This window comes from Bombus vosnesenskii, unplaced genomic scaffold (genome assembly GCF_011952255.1).
Source record: "Bombus vosnesenskii isolate JDL3184/JDL3185 unplaced genomic scaffold, Bvos_JDL3184-5_v1.1 scf7180000013349, whole genome shotgun sequence".
NCBI lineage: Eukaryota > Metazoa > Arthropoda > Insecta > Hymenoptera > Apidae > Bombus > Bombus vosnesenskii.
This window is the reverse complement of record NW_022882985.1, coordinates 1,692,755-1,717,834: the sequence shown is the minus strand read 5'-3', so window position 1 is coordinate 1,717,834 and position 25,080 is coordinate 1,692,755. Positions and strand designations below refer to the sequence as shown.

The following is a 25,080-nucleotide window of genomic DNA, read 5'->3' as shown; positions in this document are numbered from 1 at the left end:
TGTAAAATTAAAATTTTAACAGATAGTATAAAAAAATTGACAAATATTTTTTGTAACCACTGTATTTAAATAAAGCATTATTAATAAAGGATTTGAAAGTACCTAATTGAATCATAGACCTGTAGCATAAATTTTCATTTTATTTTTTTCGACACATTTTTTTTAATAATTTTAATTAATCAACGCTATATATTCTTATTTGTAAAATTACAAATTTCTATGTTCGTTTATTAATTAATTATTTATTTATAAATTCTTATACAACGAAGTATTTTTCTATATTTTTACTTTTTAAGTCTTGAAACGTCCATTTTCATTATCATTTATTATATTTTTCTTCCTTTTTATACATTCAGAATATTTGCAAATATTAAGAATATTCCATCGTAATTAAGTAGAATTAAACAAAGGAAATGAACGCTTCGAAATTTTATCCTTATCAAATCAAGTATAAAATATCGTTTTAGTACAATTTAGATAAAATGTATATACGTTACTCGTTGGAAAATTTTTATCATTTTATCCGTTACTTTCGGGTTCTTTTTTAAATGCCTTTGTATCGAACAAAGAAAAAAAAACAATAATTTTCAACATGAATTTTTCTCAAGTATTTTAAAGTATTGTTTCTCGTTAGCAGCAGGATAACACAGCAGGATAAAAACTAGATACAAATTTTTATTCGCAGAACATTCGATTTACCTTTAATGAGGATTGGATATAACGGTTACCGGTAGAAATGCTTTCAAATTACTATCTTTTTTCACGTTCTTTGGGGGTTCGTTTCTGGTTACGACTGCGTTGAAGCCATTATGATCATCAGCCGTGTAAGTGACTGTTCGAATTGAACCATCCGCTTCTACCACAGAATATTCACCCTTTACCGTGTCACCGTCTCTCTCTTCCCACGCTGACTTAGAATCGCCGGTATATCCATCCAGGACGCCATAATTAAACGAGTATCTTGGATGAGCCTGCAGAAAAATGAGATTCTATGTGAATAAATAGAATTATACTTCTTGCGTAAATAAGATTATACTTCCTACATAGTACTAAAACTTCTTATCCTGAAATAAAAAGGTTTTTTATTTTATAATATCATAAGTTTGTATGGCAGTTATACAGAAAAGGGCACATTTTACCGAGTCCAATGATAGTTAAATATGTTACATTATAGAGGACAACATTCAGAATAACTTTTGCCTATACATGTTACCACCGCTTGGCCTTCGTTTCCGAGATATTCATGGAAATCTTTAATTAAATTTAGTTTCCGTTATACTTCACCCTGGCATATAGCTGGCCAAATTTTTAGCACGACTTAATTTTTATTCCATACGATTTTGTAAGTGTATCATAAATTCCAGTGTTGATAACCATAAACTCAGTGTTGATCTTGACAACATATTTCAAGCTCATTGAAATCGGCGATGCGTGTCTTTCTCTGTATAATTATCGTTTTTATCGTAATTCAAACAAACCTATTATAAATAACGTTGCTAAAAGTGTCCTTTACAAATTACCGTGAATTCTGCTTCTTTTTCATTTTTTGTATCGGTCGCGACAACAGCAGACGCCGTTTTAAAAATCGGTGGCGCAACGTATACCAATGATGACGTCTTCGGCAATGGTCTGTACGAGATCGGAGTGGAAACTTTCACATAAGTCGGAAGTATTGGTTCTACTTTGCCTCCGATTGATTTAAGGGCGCACGCCACTGGCACTGCTGCCCCACTCGCGGAGATTGCATCGATTGGCGCACAAGGAAATCTTCTAAATATCAAACAACCGTTTCATTATATAAGATGATTCTAAAGCTTGATGAACTGCTAGCGGTAGTAATGAAAGTTTGTAAAACTGTAATGGATTATGAAATCTTACTGTTGTAGGACACCAGCGATGATCAGCTTCAGAAAACAACACAAAATCACGATCTGTAAGAGAAAGTAGCAAATTGGAAAGGAAAATTTGAACAGAAAAAATAGGAACATCTAAATATCTTCGTTATTTGCGTATATATGAAAAAGTTTCTTAGATAAAAGGAGTTCGAAGGTTCGACGAAGTAAATATAATGCCAAAGAAAAAAGTTTTCTCACGATTACTTTTAAAAATTCTTTTTTAAGTATTCATATGTTTCATTTTTATATTCGTATGGTAATGCGATATTATAATGTAAAACGAATTATAAAAATTCAAATTCGTTTCTTCACATTGTCCGATTGATCTCAAGTTTTACACAAGTACACAGAGAAAACAAATTCGTTGGTCGAAAGATAAGATGTATTCTAATATACATACATAATATATACGGGAGCGCTAAGGAGTTTAGAAAAGTTTAGAAAAATATCTTGGAAGTATAAATATGCGCGAAGTTGCAGCGAAGACACCCAAGAATCGAACTATTTACCACGCATGCGCAGATTAGATTTTCATTGCACAATGTCTACTGCAGTCTTAAGGAGTGCCGCTATTCGCATTCAGTGGTTCTCGAGTAACGTTTTGAAATAAAAAACAACCTAAATCCTAAACCTTCGAAACGATTGACCAGATAATTAATAAATCAAAAAAGGAATGTAAATGTTCCTTTAACTATAAGAACGCATATCATAGGTCGAAAGAAGTCGAGTCGAACGTGGGAATTGATATTTATATACGTTTCTTGCCACCTATACGGTTCTTGTGAACCGCTACATTAAGCAACCGTACTTTCAACTAGCAATCGCGGGGCCACGAAATAAAAAGTGACCGATACATTTATAAAGATTTATGGAATCGAGTCTTTTTAAGGTACAGAAATGCATTAAGATTACATAAGTGCGTCAAAAATTCCTTTTTTATGCTCTATTATAATCGTTATTGTGATTTCTTTTTTTTAAATTTGATAAACCAACTTTTTTTATATCTTGTTATAAAAATATTTGTACATATTCCTTTAAAATGTTTTCTGCGCATCTCTTCTCAAATTTAAAACGATTAACATAAATTATTCGAAATATAATATGTAAAAAGTTTTATCGAAATAATTTAGTACTTAATATCTATTATTTTTTTTTTAAATTAATTGTATAAATAGTAATCTTCATTTTACCTTGTCGGTAACGCTTTTTGAAAACTGCGACTGCATGTTTAGGGAACTATAAAATCAGCGTTGTGTAATGAAATTTGCACCAGAGATATACTTCTTAGATTTCTTCCTGATTTCCCATTAAAGATTATCAATAAATCACATTTTTCTTTTTTTCGAAGAAAAAAATATTTTTGATAATTAATTAATTACATACACATAGAGTCTTCTCAAATATTTGCAAATATTTGTACATATGTATGCACTTATGAATAGAACTTAAACGAAATTTTAAGGTCTACTAAACTTTCACGGCGGTCCTTCAAAGAATAGAACATCAGCATCCAGCTCATCTTTATATACGGCTTATACAAGGTGTTAACAATGTTAAACGATTATTTTCGATACAAAAGTATTTGGTATAATTTTCAATAATTGAAACAATACTTTCAAACAAATTTTGCCTTTTATTTAATTACAGATACAATAATTGTTTTAATCACTCTATATACACGAGAATTTTTATCTATATTGTTCCTATCTTTATGTAAATAAGAAAAAAAATCTAGACAACATTAATAGGGAAAATGAAATTAGAAATTTTGCATGATTTATTCTTTATTATGTACAAAATATGATAAATGAGAATTATAGATACTATAATTCTTATAATTTATTCTTATAATTCTTATAATTTAATTATGTATATGATTAAATTATTTCAAACACCCGGTATGTACGAGAACGTTCACTTACATTGTTTGGGTCTCTCTTGATACAAGGGATGTGCAACATGCATCCGTGGGAACGTCATCACCTGTTGAAACTGATGTTCTTAAACTACCAATGCAATAGCAATAAAATATTTAGGATCAATATAATAAATAAAATAAATATAATAAATAAAATATTTACATAATATTATTTTATATGTTTATCTTTACCCTTAAATATCTATTAATATTCAAGTTTGTACTTATAACTCATTATTCGAATTGCATAGGATAAAAATTTTTATTTGATTATATATCAAACCAACAGATTAAATAATACCTTTTGGATAGAAAATAGATTTTCTTCTTCTAAAAAGGCGATTTTTTACGATTATTTACGTAATGTCAAACTTCAAATTAAATAACATTTCTTAAAATTAAATAACTTCCTTCAAATATGTTTGATAATTAGATAATTCCCATTTACATTCTGGAAATAATTTTGTATTATAAAATACCAAAGATAATATGAAATAAAATTTTTAGAAAAATTTCGATGTTTCTTAATTCTCAAGTATTTTTTATATTTTTAAAAACACCATGTGCTTCACAAATTTAAAAGAATTTTCTGTATATTAGAAATCTTATAAATTTTTATATTTTTTATTATTTACCAGAAATCAGTTTAGCGAAGTCAGAAGTTAGATTAAGAAGATGATTAAGGAATGTAGGAAAAATTTATTTATTCAATCTCTTTTGATAATTCTTCTACTTTCTGTCGTGCAGCATCAAGTTGCTCTTGAGTTACAGTTGGTTCTAGGCCATACTTTTTTTCTTCTTCTAAAATATACTCCAAGTTTTTAGCCTTTTGAGCGAAAAATGTCTTTTGCTGTTCTTTTAATTCAGCTTTAAATGCATTTAATTTCTGCTGAATAATACCATCGCAGTAATTTTTGGTCAGTTGCCTTAGTGCATTTTTTCTCGACACTGGGCCAGGAACTCTATAATCAGTTAAAAGTTAAAGAATGCATATAATAAACAATTTATTATATACAAAAGTATATAATATCATACTCTGGTTGAGATACATAAATAAGATTCAAACGTTCAAGAAGCCATTCAAATCGTCTATAATCCCATCTTCGCAAATGTGCAAGAAACTTCTTTCTTTTATCAATTAATTCTTTTAGAAATACTTTGGTTTTTACATTTTTCGGATGCTCTTCTATATATTTTTGAAGATATTGTATTTCACTAGTCATTGCAGCAACTGAAACAATTTATTTTGTTTGAATATATAAGTGGGAAACAACTAGAAATTTTTATAAAATTGTATGTAGTAAATTATATATAAATCAAAATTAACATTAATACTTTTCAGAAATTTATAAAATAAAAGTATACGTACTTCTAACTTCTATGGAACCTCGATCACAAACATGCCTCTTCACAAGTCCTATCACTCTTTCTCTTTCTAGATTTTTAAATTCTTTTTTTGATTGAAAATTCAAACTGAACATTTTCTTTACAATTTCATCTGCACTGCGTTATAATTGAACAACGATTAATTGTCTGTATTAGTTGGACTTTTATTTTGAATAAGACACAAAAGATAGGCATAACTAAAGAATATATATTTTTTAGGATACAAGAACTTTAATGAATGTAGTTTTTATTCATCTTTGTGGGATAACAAATTATCTTCTATATAGAACAATACAAATGTATAGTTATTACTTACTCTTGTAACTCTTTCGAATTCTGGTAATAGGTTTTAATATCTGTAGGTTTTACAGATACTTTTACTCCCAAATCACCGGTTTGTCGTGGATCTATGCTCGGGATTTTGACTGGCCGTGTCCATTTAATTTTATAATCGTCGACGGTTTGAGCCATTCCACGGCTCAAATAACCTCCAAACATATATACATTGTTCACTCTTGTACTTAGTAATTTACAGCAGTTTATTAACGAATTCATATTTATTTATAAACTAGGTATTACAAACAGTCAAATTAACTACAAATTATAAGTTAATAAATATAAGATATACAATTGGTCAAATATTGTCATTACAGACTATACGCAAATAGAACACACATTGCGCATGAACATGACCATTAGCTAAAAGCAAGTTTCCAATCAAGAGTTCACATCTCACCGTGATGTTCTAATTGAAGTTATTTTTTAAATTACAAAGAGCGAAGTAGTTAGACATTCGTATTTAAAATTACGAATAAAACTTTAAAAAATTTTTAATTATTTACATAAATATTTTAAATTCATGAAACTATTACAAATATGTAGATATTCATTAAAATTCTTTTAAAAGATTTACATTGTTACTAAAAAACTATATTGAACTACTTGACTATACTAGTATTTTTTACAATTATAAACACATTACATTTTCAAATCTTTGTAATTATCTCTTATAGTTTTCATACCCTCGTTTTATATGAAATTTGAATTCCCGCTTTTAAAAACTGTGTGGTTTGCACATGAGCAGTAACAATGTAAATATGTTTGCGTGCATAAATGTGTTTAGTATTTATATTATCAATTATTTTATCAGTGATTAGTATAAATTTACATAAATTCATTTACTGTTACTATAAGTTACTGCATTTTCAGTTAAAATTTTATGAAAAATTAATATATACAAAGGTATATAATTAAAACTTGAAAATAATATGTATTCTTCTAATTTATATGATGTGTATTAATGCAAATCAATGTATACTTTTTTATTTATTAAGCATTAAATATGAGTAATTTCTTTATATAAGTTGAGTTGTTGAGGGATTAAAAATAAAATGTAGTAAAAAAATTATTATATTTACAACATCACTGTGTGATGAAAGTACACAGTAGTTTAATTACACGTAAAAATTAAAGTAAAATTATTTACATAAATTACTTTTATATATCAATCCTGCCTACAATCTCAAACCATTGTCTTAATGCATCACTTAACACAACAGGTAATGTATCCAAATCTCTAAGAATAATATAAAATGGGAATGGGAAATTATCCATGTAGGAACTTATACCCAATAACTTGCCATCTTTGAAAATTGGCATTCTTATATCAAGTATTGAATCCTAGAAAAAATAATACAAGTGATAAAGAAAACAATTTTGAAGACTATTAGTATATAATTATAAAAACAACATATAGATATTTGAAAAAGCTTATTTAGTATCTTCAAAGTTAATGAATTATTCGTTAGATGTCTAATAGAATTTAAAGATTTTTCATTAAAAAGTTCAAATTATATCATTTTGTTTAATTATAAATTTTATTAAGTGCTCACCTTATTGAAAGGATTATCAACTATTATGAAAACAAGGAAAATATTCAACAATTTAGCTTTCCTCACAGCTGCAGTTACTTTTTCTGTCCCTTCTGAAAATATGCCTCTACCATCAGATAAGATGGTTACCAACTTCGCATTGTCAGAAGAATTGTCTTGAGATGTGAACATTTCCATTGTAAAATCAAGCAGTTCACCAATCATTGTCTTCTTCTGCTCAAATTTCATTTCTTGAATTAACCTAGAAGGATGTTTAACTTTAAATAATAATACATTTATTTAATTTCTTATTACACTTACCTAGCACCACTTTCCTCTGTAAAGTTTTCCCCGAAGGGATGAAGGATATTCACTCGTTCCCCGAAATTGATAACAGCAAGTTGGCCAACCTCCAAATATGTCATAGCTTTGCCAATCAACGAAAGGGATTCAAACGCTAATTCCTTTGAATGATTATCAGCCATACTACTAGAATCATCGATAGCTAACACTATTTGATAATCTCTTTTTGATGGTTTTGTGCGTCTCAACCAAATTTTGTCTTTTCGAAATTCGCTGGCGATATAGGGAATTACTTTTCTCATGTTTATACGCTTGCCAGTTCTATAGTCGCCTTTTAACCGGGAGGTTAGTGTAGGTTCTAATACCAATCGCAATTTTTCTGATAATTCCCTAGCAGCTGATTCTGTTAGGGCACTTATTGAACTCCAAGCATTCGCTGCTTCTATCGAAGATGGTCCTTGAGACCACTGACCTAACATATTTTCGATTTCAGTCCTTCTTTGTACAATATCATCTGTAGAAAGATCATAGGATTCCGATTCTGGCAATTTTGTGTGAATAGTGGATTCGTTTCCTCGTAAAACACGACTTGTTGCCACTGTTTCACCTTCAACTTCACCTCCTATTTCAATTTGTTCCACATCATCTGATTTTTCACCCTTGACATTTGTGGATTTGTCTTTCTTCCTTTCTGATACTTTCTGAGGCTGTTCTTTCTTTATTTCTTCTTCTTGATCTTTCGATTCCAGATCTCTATGCATCTCAATGTCATCGTCTTCCAATTTATCTTCCATCTGATCCTTTTCATCTAAATGTAATTAGGTAATTAGTTTAGACTATATACAGAATATTATCTTTAACTTATTGTTACATTAAGTAATATCAATTTTTGATTTTTTATAGTAAAATAAAATTACCTTCTAAAAATTAGGGAAATATTAGACAGTAAGTAAATAATTAAATTTTTTCAAAAATAAATAAGCTTGGGAAGAAATTTACCTTCTTCTAAATTCGACGCTTGTTTTTTAATTTGTTCTTCAGTTGCAGCATCAAAAACGTAATCATCAAATTTCTCTGTATTCTTAATATGCTCATAAGTTTCACTCTCACCACCACCTTCATTTTTCTCTTTTTCTTCTTGACTATCTAGATCTTGCTGCATTGTAGTGGTTTTTAATTTCTTTACTGAAGATTTGGTATCATCATCAAGCAAACTACGATTTTCATCGCTTTCACCTGGTCTTTTTCGTTTTGAAACAGGTTTGGGAGATTTCTCCTCGCCGGAGGCAGGAACATTCTGTTTTTGCTTAGATCCAGAATGTCCTTCACGTTCTTCTGTTTGTGATTGACCGGTTCCTTCAAAATAGAAAAACATAATTTAAGAATATATTGTGTATAAGATTTAAACAGTTGCAAACTTTAAATCTTTTAAAGTTTTTACAAATATTTTATGTAAACTAAAAATAGTTACTTATAATAATTACTTTAAAGTTTTAGAACATGTAGCAAGATTACCTTTATCTTTTTTATCATCTGTACTATTTTCTGTAGGATCTATTTCCATTTGTTCATCATTTGATTGACTTTGTACCGCATCTCTAGAGCCATCTTTCCTTGATTCAATTTCTTGCGAAGCATCAACTTCTTTGCTTCCCGTGTCAAAACTAGGTGGTGCCTTATCTTCCTCTGTTTGATTTTCCTCTATGTTCTGTTCTTCTGTATCATCTCCTTTATCCTCTTCAGGATTTATAACATTCTCATCCCTCTTTTTATTAGCATCTGCATTTGGATCTTCTTCTTCTTCTTCTTCATTTTCTCCATCACTAGAATCCTGCTGATTGTCCTCTTCGGAACCATTTCTATTTTCAGATTCTTCATCTTCTTTCTCTTCTGGAATTTTAGATTCCTTCATCTGATCAATATCAAAAGGATCTTCTTCCTCGCCCTCAGGATTATCCTCTTTCATTTCTTCATCCAAATTAATATCTTCTGGAAGTTCGAAAGGTTCTGGTTCTATTTCTGGTTGATTTTTTCCATGATAAGGATCAACCTGATCCTCGTTTACTTCAGGCTCTTCAAATTCGTTAATCTCTTTTTTTTGTTCTTCTTTCCTTTCACCATTAGGTTCTTTTTCTGCATTTCCATCTTCATTCTTGTTTTCATCAGTGTCTTTTGCACTTAATTCTTCTTGTCCAGTCTTTTCACCAGTTCCTCTTTCTTCTTTCTCATTTTCTTTATCTTCATTTTCATTGTCTTCTTCTTCCTCTTCATCTTTCCAAATTTCTTCATCAAGTTTCTCTGCAGTTTCATCAGTTTCGCCCATTTCTTTGTCGAGATCATCGTCTTCTTTATTATTTTCCTCTTCTTCACGTTGTTCAAGATCTTGCATGTGGCCTTCGAAATTTTCTGACATCTCTATACCCTTTTCTTCTTCCTTTGTATCCTTTTTTTCATTGTCCTTTTCTTCTTCATTTGTGCCTCTAGTTTCTTCCAACTGATCCTCCGTTTCAATCCTCTCTGAAACATCTTTTTGACCTTCGCCTTCAGCCAATCCCATTCCTCCCTCGGCTGTACCATCATCTTCCTGATTATCTTCAGGTGCATCCATGTTTTCTGGTTGACAAAATCCATTTGTTGCTAAATCCAGAAAGACGTTTAATTGAAGATAGAGGAATTTGCAAGTTAGGCGGAAAGATGCGACTTGTTCGTGAAGATAATAGTGAAGAAACAAAGTATATTGTTCTAGAAGAGGTAGATGTTGCAGAAGTGATCTAGAAAAATAATACAAATCATTAAACTATTTTTAGATGTTAAAAACTGCATAAAATTCTACACTGAGATAATAAAATAAAGATCCTCAATTTTAAAATTATTTTATTATTTACTTTTACCTTATAAAAATGTGGAAGGTCCACAAGTGTGATGATAAAACTTACCTTATGCAATTATTTGCAGAATTGACATCACATTCATAAATAATTTGTAATAATTCTCCAAGTATTTGTGATATAGTGTTCAACCGTAAATCTGGAACAATTTTCTTTAATGGTTCTATTAATCCTTTTGTCATTAGATCCTCTTCAAAATCATCTGTAGATTCTTTCTCAGGATCAGTTGTTTCTTCAATAGACTTCTGACTATCTTGAAGTTTCTTTTGAATGACAAGCAGAATTTGTGTAATCAATTTATCTAATTTAGCTTCATATTCTTCTAAATTTTCAGATTCAAAAGATTGTTTTATCGCCGAAATAAATGTTGATTTGAATAATTCAATACTTCTTTCAATCTTTTGAACTAAGAAATCTAAATTTTTACTGAGTGGATGATCGAGCGTAAAAGTACACCTAAGATCAATTAATTTTCTTTTGATTTCATTGATCTCTTCATAACTTGTTTGCAGAAAGTCAACATGCTTTTGATGAAACAAGAAGACTTGACTTGATTTCACAATCTTTCTTGAAGTTGTGATCCACGAATTTAATTTATTTGCCATATTTTTTATTAAATTTAAGCTATGTTTCATAGACGCAATTGAAGTTTTCGAAATATTAGCCTCTTTTAAAATAGGAACCGCAGTTTCATTTAGATCAAGAAGGTTTTCCTCTGCGAGAGATTCCATTGGACAACTCTCCAAGAAAATTACAATTTGTTTCATAGACATTTGTAATACTTCTAATAATTCCTGGAAATTGTTTATGATGATCTGTAAGTTTCTCTGTGCGGGAATATCAAGTTTTTCAAATTCTACGATTTTGGAAATATTTTCTTGCATGTCATTTTCATTTGAAGTCTTTTCTACCATGCCTTCTACCATTAATGCAAGGTTTGACACTTGGATTCTAAATGGAAGAAATCGTTTGAAGAAATTTGCAATCGTTTCTTTTTGGCGATGAGCTAACAATACAAGGTGAACTGAAAGGCCGCGACAACGTTCAGCATTTTGGATATCTAGTTTACTTTTTCCAGAACTTAATATACCATCAAGGAAATTCAATTTAATTAAAGATTCATAATAATACTTGTTACAATCAGACCATTGTTCAAGTAATCCTTTATCTACATTTACACTTTTGTTTTTGAATTCAAAACATTGTATTTCTAGCAGATCTAGAGGCATAGATGTGAAATTTGTAATTTCATTTTTTCTATTTTTCCAAGTCAAAATACCAATTCTATATGAAATTCCAAGTCGATTTAATGCTTTGAAATAATTTGTCAGTGCTAACTTCTTTTGTTGAAGCATGCTTTTTAACTGAGCTTGTTGCTTGCCTTTTGTCAAGGTTTTATCAACTTCCAAATTTCTCAGTCTTTTGCTTTCTTCGAGACTCTCTCCTATGAAAGTTTCAATATCCTTCCGAATTTGAGAATAATTGTTTCTTTCAATAATATTTTCACAGAACTGACGAGTTTTGTGAGTTAGTTTCTCAATCTTTTTTAGTTTTCTTGACTCCAAATTGATTAAGAAATCAGATGGTTGGAGTTCTCTTCTGGAACCTGTTTCCTCTGTCTCTGCTTTTGTCTTCAAGGTCAAATAGGATGCAACATTTAGTCGTAAACCTTTTTGGAACTCTCTGACAAATTTGTGTAATGTTCTATGTGTTTTTTCAGCAGTGTTTTTCACAGACCAATAACTTATATCATTCCATCTTGTAATCTTGATGGTATCTTTCAATTTCTTAGCTATAGGTTCTTTTAAAACTTTTATCTTATTTTGAACATCATTAAGAAATTGGCTGTAATATAAATAAATATTCCAGAAAATAGCTAATAATTCTTTCTGTTTTTTTGTTTCTTGGAGATGATTAATATGTTGATAAAAAAGGTAAATTAATTGAAGTCTTGTTTCAAACTCAATCAAGGACGATTCTATCAAGAAACGTTCTAAACTTTCAATCACCTTTTCTTTTGAAACATTATTAGATTTAGTTGCATCTTCTAATTTCTCAGTTTCTTCTAACTGTACAACATTCTCAGTATCATCTGTAAGGTACTGATCTATTAAATTGAACAAAAAAAACCACCACTTTGAAGCTCCAGTTTTCAAATCATCTTCAAGTACATCCAACGAGTCCCTCCACCTTGAAATCTCAAGTTTCCGCCAACAAAGAATCTTTTCACCAAAAGATACGATAAATTCTGCTAAACTAACATCGAAACGAGCATTTTCTTCCCACTGCTTCATCTTTGTTAGCAATAATTCCACTCCAACCAAAAATCTAGATAAGGAAGAATCAATGGAGAAGCTGAGAAGTCTGTCAATTATTAGTTTGATCGAATTTAAAATGGGATTTTCAGGCCATTCTTTTAGAAATCCATTGACTCTTTCACAAAGTCTGTCAAAAAGTGGTTGACACTGCTCAATTTCTGGAATATTAGGGTCTTTATAGAAGTCATAGACTTCTCGATCACTACTTCTATTATCAAAATTGGATTTTTGTGAGATTAATACGTTTAAGCAGCATACTAATTGAGAGGACAAATTTTCAGACCAAGTTTTCACAGAGGATCCTAGCATTTCAAATCTTTGTATCAGAGGTTCAATGAAATTTGGTTCTACATTAGATTCAGAAGTTCCTAAATTATTTTTAGACCTTGGAGAAATATTCATTGAAAGAGCTTTTAAATTTCTATCATCAGAAAAACTTTTCAAGATATTCCAGTGGATTTCTTGAATTATTCTAGCATCCTTCGTAGATATCAATTCAGTAAAGGATTCCTTATCAGTGGAGATATTTTCTGGAAATTTTTGGAGTTCTGAAAGGTCCTGTTGAAAACCTGGGATTATTTCTGCTAGCTCTAGGAATTCCTGTTGATGGCCTGGGAACATATTTTTAAAATCCAACTCCTCTTCTTCTTTCTCAGACTTTGTTTTAAACAAACTTTCTTTTTCTTTCATCTCTTCTTCCCTTTGCTTCTCTTGCTCCTTCCACAAGATTCTTATTTTGAAAAATATTTTATTTAGTTCCTCCCACAGGGATTCTATATTATTTTTAACCAGAGACAAATTTTCAAGCTCCTTCAATGCAATTTTAGCCATTGTAAACCTGTCTCTCTGGATAGCCTTTGATTTTGACTGTTTTGTTAGAATGAACACTAGTTTTTCTGAAGAGCACAGCTTCACTAAGTTTATGTAATTCTCTTGACACAGGCCAACTACAGGAAAACGCAGCAAGTTATAACAGATGTCACTATTTGCGTTTTGAAATTGCATGTTCGAGAGTTCATGAATTAAAATTGATATACCATGATGTAAACTGAAAATTGCAGACATCATTGGGGAAACAAAGTCAGGAAAGCCAACCAGGAAATATTTTTCCAATCTATGAGAGAATCTTTCCAGTGATTTCTTCCAGATTATAGCTTCATGCAACTTTTCTCTATGTGAATCTTGCAATTCCCCTTTTTTAAGTTGTTTAACAATGTCAATCAATTGGTATTTTTGTTTCATTATCGATTCAAACGAACCTATATTGCTAGAAAAATTCTCTATCTCTTCTCTCAAATTTTGGAACTTTGACGTAGGTCTCACTGCCTGAAAGTTTTCAAAGTTTTTTGCTTTGTTGGATGATATTTTTAAATGATTGATTCTTGATACTTTTTGGGCTTTCGACATAGAGGTTCCAAGGATAATACATTGTAAATTTTCAATGCATATTAAATGTTCCAGTTCAGAAATATTTTTTCGTATGTATTTTGATTTCAAGGCAATTTTCTGAACTGGATCAATGGATCCTAGATCACTGAAGAGAAATATTTGTAGATAGCCTAAGGTCAACCATCCAATTCCTGTTGTAATGACATTGTTTCCATTTTCTAATTCTTTTTTGATTTTTTGCAGTGAAGTTAGTGTATAAGTTGGTTTAAAGGGCCTATTTCCAAAATTATTTTGTTCTTCCATGACTTTTTCCATGACAGACAGGTAATAATTTATGAGAAATCGTAATAGGATAGAGTCGTTGTTGGACATGTTGAATTCATCCGAGTTTAAAACCAAAGAATTTTTCCATAACAGCGTCTGTATAGTTTGCAGAAGTTTCTTTTGGTTCTTGTAATTTCCAAAATTGATTAATTCCCTTTTGCTTCCAGATTTTGAATTTAGAAATAGTTCAAAGATTAGGTTGCAGAGGGCTGATTTGTTGACGAAGTTTGTCTGAAAGTTGTGTAATGAAAATAGTAGATTAGAAACTTAAAAATAGATTAATTACGTAGATTAATTACAATTTAATTTCAATTTAAGAGTTAAAATATATACATTTAAACGATTATAAGATATGAAAGAATTACCAAATAATTAAATAAAAAGAAAAATACCTGTGAAATATTAAAATCGTCTTCCGTCATATCTTCTTCGTTATCATACCAATGTAAAAGAATATTCGAATTTTTAACAGCGAAAGACCTTTCCGCAAATTCCTCGACAGAGCAGAGCAACTCAGGGAACAAAGAGATCCTTCGTTTAGTTAGCATCTCATTAGCATTCAGAGCCTTCATCAAACTGATCAAACGCGTCGGTATCGTTGGAACTTGCTCGAATTTTCTAAACACGCTTTCCTCGTAAATTCTCCCAAATCCTCCGCAAGCTGTCTCAACAAAATTTCTCGATTCTTCCAAGTCCGTAAGATTCTCAGAAATTTCATTGCTCTCGTTCAAATTCTTTTCAAAACTTCGACGTATTTCCTCTCCAATATCTTGCGCAAATTCGTCGCAAAATTTCCTCTGGAAACGATACGCGAAAAATAAAAAGAAAAATTCGTAAATTGGCCATATTTTAGCTTCCTCGAAATTTTGATTCGTCCTAACATCACTCTCGTTGATTTCTTTAACTTCTACAATATTTTTGGTCATTTCCTCAATTTCTCCTATATCATTAATTATATTTGCATTCTCTCGATTATTTCGGAAATTTTCGACACAAATTTCAGCGAACCTGTTTCTGAAGGCCAGATTTTCAGACGATCCAATCGTGACGATTTTTAATTTCGTTTTCAACGAATCGATCAAATCTTCTTCGGTGATTTCGAGCTTTCTCGATACGCATCGTAATTTTTCATGGAAAGTCATCGAACTTTCGGAAAAATGAGGCGACGGAATGCACAAAACCTGCCGGACTTTCTTCCGAACTTTCCCAAATTTATCTACGTCGATCAACGAGTCTAGATATTTCTTCGAAAAGTCTGACAGGTCTTTTTGCGTTTTTGAATCACATAATTTTGCATCGATCAGCGTAAATAGTTTCCTGATAAATTTCATCAGCCATTTATAATGGACTTTCAGGGACGAGGAGATTTCACGCGGATCGAAGAACGTTCCTTGTAATTTATTGATCAATTTCACCTTTCCCATGTCATGAAATCTTTCGTACCATTTCAAACCATCTCGCAATTCTACGTAGTCCTTGTCGTTTAACGATAAGTTTTCGTTCTGAAGTATCGTTTCGATGATCTTTCCGGAATGATCACAAATTTCTACGAATTTCGATATTAGTGGCTCGTTCTTCAACGTAGTTGATATTTCTCCTATGAAGAGATAAGAAATGTTTAATAAAATGGATTATAGAAAACTTATATGTATAGGATGATTTAAATATATTTTTTTATAAGTGAATTCAAGGCAATTAAATGTATCTCTTTATAAGAGATGTTATATATAAAATATAATATTTATATATTTATATTATATATAAATATATAATATTATTATATTAATAATATTATAATGTGAATTGAAGGGAATTAAATGTATCTCTTTATAAGAAATTTTATATATAAAATATATTTATATATTTATATTATATATAAATATATAATATTATTATATTAATAACATTATAATGATATTAAATATATATAATAATATTATGATTATATTATATTATAATATAAATATAATATAATATTAAATAATATTATAATATAATAATATTTTATATACAAAATATTAAATTTATATATTTATATTATATTTATATATAATATATATATTACAAATATATTAACATTTTTTAATAAATATAATATTTTAACAAGTATAATATAAATAAATTTAAAAATATTTATATTATATTTATATATAATATAAATATATTTCTTCCTCTAAATTCTACTATAGATCTCTTTCTTCAAATGAATTCAAATGATTTCTTGATGATTCAATTTCTTTCAAATGAATGTAACGGTATCGCAATAACTTATATTACAGTACATATTATATAATAAATATTAGAAATATGGAAATATTCCGAAAGCCTTTATCGACTAACTAAGTGGATAATGGCAGAGCCAAGAGTGTCAGGAAAACTAGCAGCTACACAACAATAACAGAAGCACAAGGTACATAATAGAAGGAAATCTGCCATGTGGAGAACGCGATACAGAAGCAACAGAAGACAGAAACCACTTAAGTATTAAGCAAGTGTGTCATAAAGAAATTGGGCCAAGCATATTACAAGATAGAGAATGGCCAGAAATATCAAAGATAAGAAGCATCGAGAAACAAGCATGAGAGCTGACAAATTTCATAAAAGGAAGTCTAAAGCTAAAGACATTATGTCTGGAAGAGTAGATCCAGCTGCAACATCAGTAGTTTCAAAGAAACCACAGACTAGCAAAAATATTGCGATACTGAGATATACTGCAATATTAGGTATTATACTATATTACAATATTATATTTATACTGCTAATAGAAACACATACACGCACACACAATATATATATACAGGGTGGTTGGTAACTGGTGGTACAAAGGGGGTGATTCTACGCGAAAAAGAAGTCGAAAATATAGAATAAAATTTTTTTTTAATTTTTCCATCGACACAACGATCTACAGTGAGATCCGTTATAACGAGACGCGATAAAGTGGACGCGTACCGAGCGAAAATTCAAAGTCGATTTTCTCGAAAACAAAGCTTCAAACGAAAAATTTTTATTCTACATTTTCGACTTCTTTTTTCGCGTAGAATCACCCCCTTTCCGCTTGTACCACCAGTTACCAACCACCCTGTATATTCCACATACGTATCATAATTAAAAGTTATTCAAAGTACAAATATATCGCAATATAGCAATAAGTAAGACTCGATATACAAGTAACAAAAATTACATTGGAATACACAAAATATAATTGCGATACGTTTGCATACAAGTAACGTGTTAAAAAGCAAACGAAATTCTACTGAACGAGCACTTGTACGAACAAAGCTCGTACCAGGCTTTGAGTCTCATAGCAACAAATAGTATACATAGGCACATAAACAACAATACAACGTTAATCTTTTGCAATATGGAAAAAGCAATTCCAATAAGTTTTGAATAAATATCTCGCTTCACCTGAGCAAACAGCAGCCGAATATTCCCCCAAGTACATCACATAATCGCATTTCTCAGAATGTTTCTCCGTTTGGCAATGCAAAGTTATCAATCGAAAGTACAATGCGATAAGCAAATTATTGGAGGACGTCGGAGGTTCGACGAGATTCAATGGGATTTCTAGAGCAGATTTCTTCCTGAATAAAAATCCCATATTTTCAACTTGCTCGTAAAGATGCTCATTTATCTTTGCCAACTTATGGAGTTTACTTTCTGAAAAAATATCCCAACTCCAGAGTCGTCGTATTTGCAGGTCATCCAGAGACGACCGTCCGTAAAAATCGAGTAAAATGTGTTCGAAGAACCCCATTGTGTCTGTGATGGGAGGTTGGTGGAAAAAATCTTGGAAATCAATTTCCCGCGGATCGCCGCTGAAAATGGAGCAAGGAAGAAATGTTATATATACTACGTCTGCGATATTGATTTTCACGCTTTTTGATTTTGTCTAAGATAAAATGAATGATAACGCCAGCTATCTTTCATATTTTTTTGTTAAATTCAAATTCGTTTACAATTATACATACGCTATCGCTCAAGAGTATTCGCAGACACTCGTGTCTCTTTTTTAGAAGACGTACACGTTTTAATGGCAATACCACAGTCAAATAAAATTGCAACGATTTCGTTTCTACGTAATCGCCATAGTTTCGTACATTATAGCCAGATTAAATTGATTTTCGAAAGTCGATACTTTAATGACAAAATTATTTTTGGTTTAACAGTCCGGTTTAGTTATTTAATACTGAAATTTAGTTTTATGACAAAGCTACAGTGAAATAAAACTGCAACGATTTCGTTCTACGTAATTGCCATAGTTTCGTACATTATAGCCAGATTAAATTGATTTTCGAAAGTCGATACTTTAATGACAAAATTATTTTTAGTTTAACAGTCCGGTTTAGTTATTTAATACTGAAATTTAGTTTTATGACAAAGCTACAGTGAAATAAAACTGCAACGATTTCGTTCTACGTAATTGCCATAGTTGCGTACATTATAGCCAGATTAAATTGATTTTCGAAAATCGACACACGTGTTATCGCAGAACTGGTGTTTATAATCGTCTATCTCGTCACTTGGCCATTCCTCTATCTAAAAGATTCATATTAATTACATTAATATTTTATATACAAATATTTATTATAAATATTTATAATTAATTTGATACTAGCAGATCTTGGACGAAACACTCACTTTCTCTCTTCTCTCATTGTGTCTAAGGTATAGGTCTGTTAGGTGAGCCTTACTGAAGAGTCCATACTAGAATTAATTTGTTATGAATTAAATATAAAATTGCATTTTAATTACAAGGCATATTAATATATAGGTTTTATACAAGTATTGTATATTATATTTATCTCATTTTATCATTACTAGTTTTTATATATTATATATTATATATTATATATTATATATTATATGTATATATTATATATTATATATTATATATTATATATTATATATTATATATTATATATTATATATTATATATTATATATTATATATTATATATTATATATTATATTATATATTATATATTATATATATATATATTATATATATATATGTCGGAGATGAAAGAACACCGGAGCCTTTGGAATTTTGGATAATCCCGCAACATTGTAACCTAGAGTCTACTATAGCTGTAATTGAACAATTGTAGTTATTCAATCCGATTGTAATTGTTCGAGAGTTGTGATAATGAGCTTGGGCTCGAGGCGACAGTCAGTCGCCGAACGTAGCCGCGGTCATGGGATGAACGCTTTGTCTAACAAAGGTATGGAGTAATTCTATAGCTCTCCTTAAAAGAAATATTCGTGGCGACACGCGACAGTAAACATTCCAACGGTTTCCGTCCCGTGGCTCTCCACACGCAGACCCTATTCTTCGAGTAAGATGATTGCCAGATGTCGATGCGTCTCCGCAGTACATGTTCGGCTCCAGTTCGCTGTGGAGTGCCGAAGCGTGCAGACGTGTCTCTAGTGCCCAGCGTAGTTCGAAAACAACACGTGTCGCCCAACCGTCGAAAGAGAACACAGCTAAGTGTCCCTTACCCCCTAGGGAGAAGAAAATCCCACGCACCTAACCCCAACCCGAATACTAGCCTCACAGCCTCACGACTAGTTGTTCATTCCGAATTAACTAGCTCGATGATGGCCCAGCAACCGCGACCAGGCTCTCCGGAGCAGACTCGCAGCTACCCCGTGCTACCCCCCCCCCCCGTGGCAGAAGTGTAGCAGAACTCTCCGCACTAACGACGCTAACACTACAAAGAAGAGGAAAATAGAAACAGCAACGCAAATAAACACACACAACAGGTTCGCCGTATTGGAATCCTCAAACGACGCCATGGAAATCGTAGAACCGCCACCAAACCAACACTCACAGAGAATCCCCCCTCCCCCACCAATATTTGTGGACGTCGTCATTGATATACAGACAATGATCAAGTCCCTAGAGAGAGATACCAGCAAGGAGGAATATAACCTTAAGATAAGCAACAACAAGGTGAAAATACTACCGACGAACCCAGAAGCTTACAGAAAACTCACCAAGACACTCAGGACCCTGAACGCCAACTTCCACACCTACCAACTTAAACAGGAAAGGCCTTTCCGGGTGGTCCTACGAAACATACACCACTCAGCAGACATAGACGAACTAAAATACGAACTCTCAAAACTCGGCCACGAAGTCATCAACGTAAGTAATATAAGGCATAGAGTCTCGAAAGACCCGTTATCCTTATTCTTCCTAGACATTAAACAAAAACCGAACAATAAGGAAATATACAACATCAGTCGCCTAATGAACGCGATAGTAAAGATCGAACCACCGCTCGTGAAAAAAGAAATAGTGCAGTGCAAAAGGTGCCAAAGGTACGGTCATACGCAGAAATACTGCAACCATACTTTCCGCTGCGTTAAATGCGCAGGCTCTCACTCCACTGACCAGTGCGCCAAATCACCGGAAACCCCAGCGAAATGCATCCACTGCCAAGGGGACCACCCTGCCAACTACAAAGGCTGCCCAGCATATAAAACACTATACACGAACAGGTACCCTAAGCTCAGAGCAAAAGAGGTATCCAACCAAACACCCAGCCCGCCGAAATTCACGACTACCCCAACCCCCTCAACCAACCAAACGCACAGTCCTACCAAATTCATCTCCACCTCAACCTCCTATGCCCAAGCAGTACAAGGCATCCAAAATAACCCGAACAGCCAAAGGAACCTTCCCCAAAACAGTGACCCCAACCCACCAAACACAGACAACTCCTCAAGGCTTGAAAAGCTAATAGAGAAACAATCGGAGCAAATAAATCACTTGCTATCGCTACTAACACTCATCGTGGAAAAATTAGCACGCCCCGACTCAAAATAAAACCAAGGCGCATAGCACTCTGGAACGCCAACGGTCTAGCGCAACACAAACTTGAACTAGAACTCTTCTTAAAACACCAGCAAATCGACGTAATGCTCGTGTCGGAAACCCACTTCACCGACAAGAGCTACTTGAAAATAAATGGTTACAAATTCTACCATACCCAACACCCCAGCGGAAAGGCCCACGGTGGCACCGGAATAATAATCAAAGCAAGTATTAAGCACTACGAACTCCCATCATTCCAGAAAGACTACCTCCAAGCAACAAACGTAGCAATAGAAGACTGTCATGGCTCAATCACCACCTCAGCAGTATACTGCCCTCCCAGACACTCCATCGCCAAAGAAGACTTTGATAACTTCCTGGACACCCTGGGCAACAGATTCATAGTTGGAGGAGACTGTAACGCCAAGCACGTCCAATGGGGCAGCAGACTGGTTACAGCAAGAGGCAAAAACCTCTTAAACAGCATAACAAACAACAACCTCAACTACCTCACCACATACGAACCCACATACTGGCCCACTGACACCAACAAAATACCCGACCTTCTCGACTTCTTCATAACTAAAAATATCCCATCAAGATCAACTCCTCGGCTGATCTCTCCTCTGATCATTCTCCCGTGATAGCAACAGTCAGTTCAACAATCATCGAGAATACACCTAATGGCTCCATTCACAACCAACACACCAACTGGCAGCTCTTCAGAGAAGTCTTTACACACTCAACCTCAGCCTTCACCCCACTAAAAACAAAGGAAGATATCGAAGCAGCCACGGAATACTTAAACACGAGCATAATAAACGCAATCCGCCTCTCCACACCGACAAAGCCATCTAACAGCAAACAAGAATATCCCCATTACATACTAAAAAAAATAGCAGAAAAACGAAGACTAAGAAGAGTATGGCAGACCCATAGAACACCGGAGGACAAACGCAAACTTAACAACGCAACTAGAAAGCTATCCAGAACCCTAAGAAACTATAAAAACGACTGTTTCCATAAATACCTCGCCAGCTTATCCCCCACAGCCGACGCCAACTACTCACTATGGAAGGCCTCCAGGAAACTCACACGCCCCCCACAAATAATCCCACCTATCCGCCGTCCGCAAGGTGGATGGGCGCGAAGCCCCATAGAAAAAGCCGACCTGTTTGCAAAACACTTGTCAAAAGTATTCAAACCCCATTCCCCCAAACCGCCGCGGACGTTACTGAATACCTGCACACCCCCTTCCAAATGTCCCCTCCTATCGAACCCTTCTCCTCTGCTGAGACTATAGAAACAATCAGTCGCCTAAACCCCAAGAAAGCAGCAGGACACGACCTAATAGGCAATAGAGCAATCAAGGAACTTCCCACAAAAGGGATAGCACTCATCACATCGATTTTTAATGCTATCCTTCGCCTGTAACACTATCCTAAGGCTTGGAAAATCTCATTGATTACCCTCATCCCTAAACCCGGTAAACCGATACACGAAACCTGCTCCTATCGCCCAATCAGTCTTTTACCTACCCTGTCCAAACTATTTGAGAAGATGCTCACGAACCGACTCCTTCCAATCCTAGAGAACTTGAAAACACTCCCAGATCACCAATTCGGCTTCCGAAAACATCATTCTACAGTAGAGCAAATCCACCGCCTAACTCATACGATCAGCCAAACACTCGAAAAGAAAAAATATTGCTCAGCGGTCTTCCTAGACATCCAACAGGCATTCGATAAAGTATGGCATGAAGGGCTACTATACAAACTTAAAAAGATCCTACCCCACCCCTACTACTCCATCCTAAAATCTTACCTAACCAATAGGCAATTCATGGTTAAATACCTAGACGCCACTTCCGCAACATTCCCAATAGAAGCCGGCATACCCCAAGGTAGTGTCCTCGGACCCCTACTGTACTCCATCTACACTGCCGACCTACCTATATCAAATGATATAACAATAGCGACATTTGCAGACGACACAGCGCTATTAGCTTCCCACGCTGACCCGGTAATAGCCTCATCCACTCTCCAGCGAAGTCTCGACTCCATGGAAAAGTGGTTTCACAAATGGGGCTTCAAAGTCAACGAAAAGAAATCCACACATGTAACCTTCACGCTCCGAAAACAAACCTGCCCCCAGGTCACCATCAACAATGCAACAGTTCCTAGCAGGGACACAGTCCGATACCTGGGCATGACCCTGGACAGGAGACTAACGTGGAAGACACACATCTCAGATAAAAGGAAGCAACTAAAGGACAAACTAAAAAAACTCTATTGGCTCACGGGCCGACGCTCCAAACTAAATATACAGAATAAAATTACCCTCTACAAGACCGTAATAAAACCTGTCTGGACCTACGGAATCCAACTATGGGGAACAGCAAGTAACTCCAACATTGAAATACTCCAACGCTTTCAATCGAAAACGCTAAGATCCCTAATTGACGCACCTTGGTATGTAACCAATGAAACAATACACCGCGACCTCAAGATACCCACCGTCAAAGAGGAAATAGCAAAATACAGCAACAGATACAGCAAAAGAATCAACAAACACCGAAACCCCCTAATCACTGGACTACTCGATACGACGGACCAGACTCGCAGGCTGAAGAGGCACTACCCGCTAGATCTAAACGTCAGATTCATTTAATTATCCAAACTAAGCATATGCACTTACTTATAATACTTTAAATTATACCTATCTATAATAAGTATTAACTGTAATTACTGAAAATTCTCAACGCGAGAATTGATTGTAATTTCAACAAATAAATAAGAAAAAAAAAAATCGGCTAGCCCGAGGGCCCGTTATAAATCTTAAGGTTTAGTTAACTAAAGTCCTTCAAACAGACAAACAGTCTTTGTCCCAACTACGGGAAGATAGGGGAGACATATTTTTCAACGAGCGGCGTCTCCCACTAGCAACTGTCCCTCGAGGGCGGCTAGCATCTTTTTCTAACCACCGATATGGAGATTGACCAATTAGCAGCAACGCCAATTTCCCTTACTTTCTGAACGAAGGCTTTTCTCGACGAATCCGATGATCTCGTATCCTTAGACACACCCCATTATAGTTTTCCTCTGTGGCATCATCGGGACGGGAAAGGCATTCTCGCTCGCGATCTCATTGATGAAAGGAGTAACTCTTTACGATCAGTGAATATTACGCGTCCGACTTAGATTTTGTGAGTACGTTCATCTATCATCCCGTCGACCGCGGATTCGTTATTGAACCTAGGATCATTGTCATTAGTTTCTCGAGTACCTAACTACCGCAGTTACTTGTCCGGTTCTATAATAATCGTATTTGCACTAGTCAATGTCTTCTCTATTGCGTAACGACAACGTGTAACCCAAACGAAGATTCGTTTCACGCCCCTAACCCTAATTCTAATGTAAACCCGACATATATATTATATATTATATATTATATATTATATATTATATATTATATATATATATTATATATTATATATTATATATTATATATTATATATTATATATTATATATTATATATTATATATAGATATTAATAAATAATGTATATATAATAAATAATAGTTAGGAAGACGTTAATGATATTCAAATAGCAAATGCATTAGTCAAATATATCAGTATATACAGTAAACACTAAAATAAACCGTTGCAAATATAACAATGTAATTTAGATTTGTATCCAATCGATTCCATAGAACGTTAGTTATAAGTATAGTTTTAGAAAATTCGCACATAATTATGACAAGTGGATCAAAGTGTCTGGACACTTACGAGCGATAGTGTATATACATATAAGAGCTTCTTTATGTAAATTATCTCACTTATCATTTATCCTACACATTGTTTTATTTATCAAGCGTGGATATCACATATAAAGTATTACAAACGAGTGAAAAAAATAACGAAAGACGTCAACTATTTTACTCCTCCTAACGCTACTTCGTCGCC

At 33.2% G+C, this 25,080-nt stretch overlaps 3 protein-coding genes across 5 annotated transcripts in view; all 3 read right to left on the bottom strand.

The window, feature by feature from the left end:
• Window positions 1-245: 245 nt before the first annotated feature.
• LOC117236497 (cuticle protein 19-like) lies at window positions 246-4,332 on the bottom strand. Of its 3 annotated transcripts, XM_033499507.1 has the most exons (5): window positions 4,115-4,332; window positions 3,086-3,878; window positions 1,879-1,931; window positions 1,521-1,770; window positions 248-971 (listed from the first exon to the last, which is right to left on the bottom strand). In XM_033499507.1, exons 2-5 carry the CDS (start codon window positions 3,119-3,121, stop codon window positions 702-704), a joined length of 609 nt encoding a protein of 202 aa, XP_033355398.1. In that variant the 5' UTR covers window positions 3,122-3,878; window positions 4,115-4,332; the 3' UTR covers window positions 248-701. The 3 variants fall into 3 exon arrangements, with proteins under 3 accessions (XP_033355396.1, XP_033355398.1, XP_033355397.1); XM_033499506.1 differs by lacking the exon at window positions 4,115-4,332 and having other exon boundaries at window positions 3,086-3,968; XM_033499505.1 differs by lacking the exons at window positions 3,086-3,878; window positions 4,115-4,332 and having other exon boundaries at window positions 246-971; window positions 1,879-2,036.
• Window positions 4,333-4,492: 160 nt separating this feature from the next.
• On the bottom strand, window positions 4,493-5,902 carry LOC117236496 (28S ribosomal protein S15, mitochondrial). The gene is made up of 4 exons (XM_033499504.1): window positions 5,516-5,902; window positions 5,183-5,316; window positions 4,849-5,044; window positions 4,493-4,775 (listed from the first exon to the last, which is right to left on the bottom strand). Exons 1-4 carry the CDS (start codon window positions 5,752-5,754, stop codon window positions 4,517-4,519), a joined length of 828 nt encoding a protein of 275 aa, XP_033355395.1. The 5' UTR covers window positions 5,755-5,902; the 3' UTR covers window positions 4,493-4,516.
• Window positions 5,903-6,593: 691 nt separating this feature from the next.
• LOC117236599 (midasin) overlaps window positions 6,594-25,080 on the bottom strand; it is a 144,049-nt gene continuing 125,562 nt past the window's right edge. The window contains exons 20-27 of the mRNA XM_033499694.1: window positions 17,701-18,110; window positions 14,685-15,889; window positions 10,310-14,523; window positions 8,889-10,144; window positions 8,373-8,729; window positions 7,392-8,181; window positions 7,092-7,332; window positions 6,594-6,879 (exon numbers count right to left, since the gene is read on the bottom strand). Of these exons, the coding sequence (XP_033355585.1) occupies window positions 6,697-6,879; window positions 7,092-7,332; window positions 7,392-8,181; window positions 8,373-8,729; window positions 8,889-10,144; window positions 10,310-14,523; window positions 14,685-15,889; window positions 17,701-18,110 (8,656 nt within the window). The 3' untranslated portion in view covers window positions 6,594-6,696. The remainder of the gene's footprint in view (window positions 6,880-7,091; window positions 7,333-7,391; window positions 8,182-8,372; window positions 8,730-8,888; window positions 10,145-10,309; window positions 14,524-14,684; window positions 15,890-17,700; window positions 18,111-25,080) is intronic.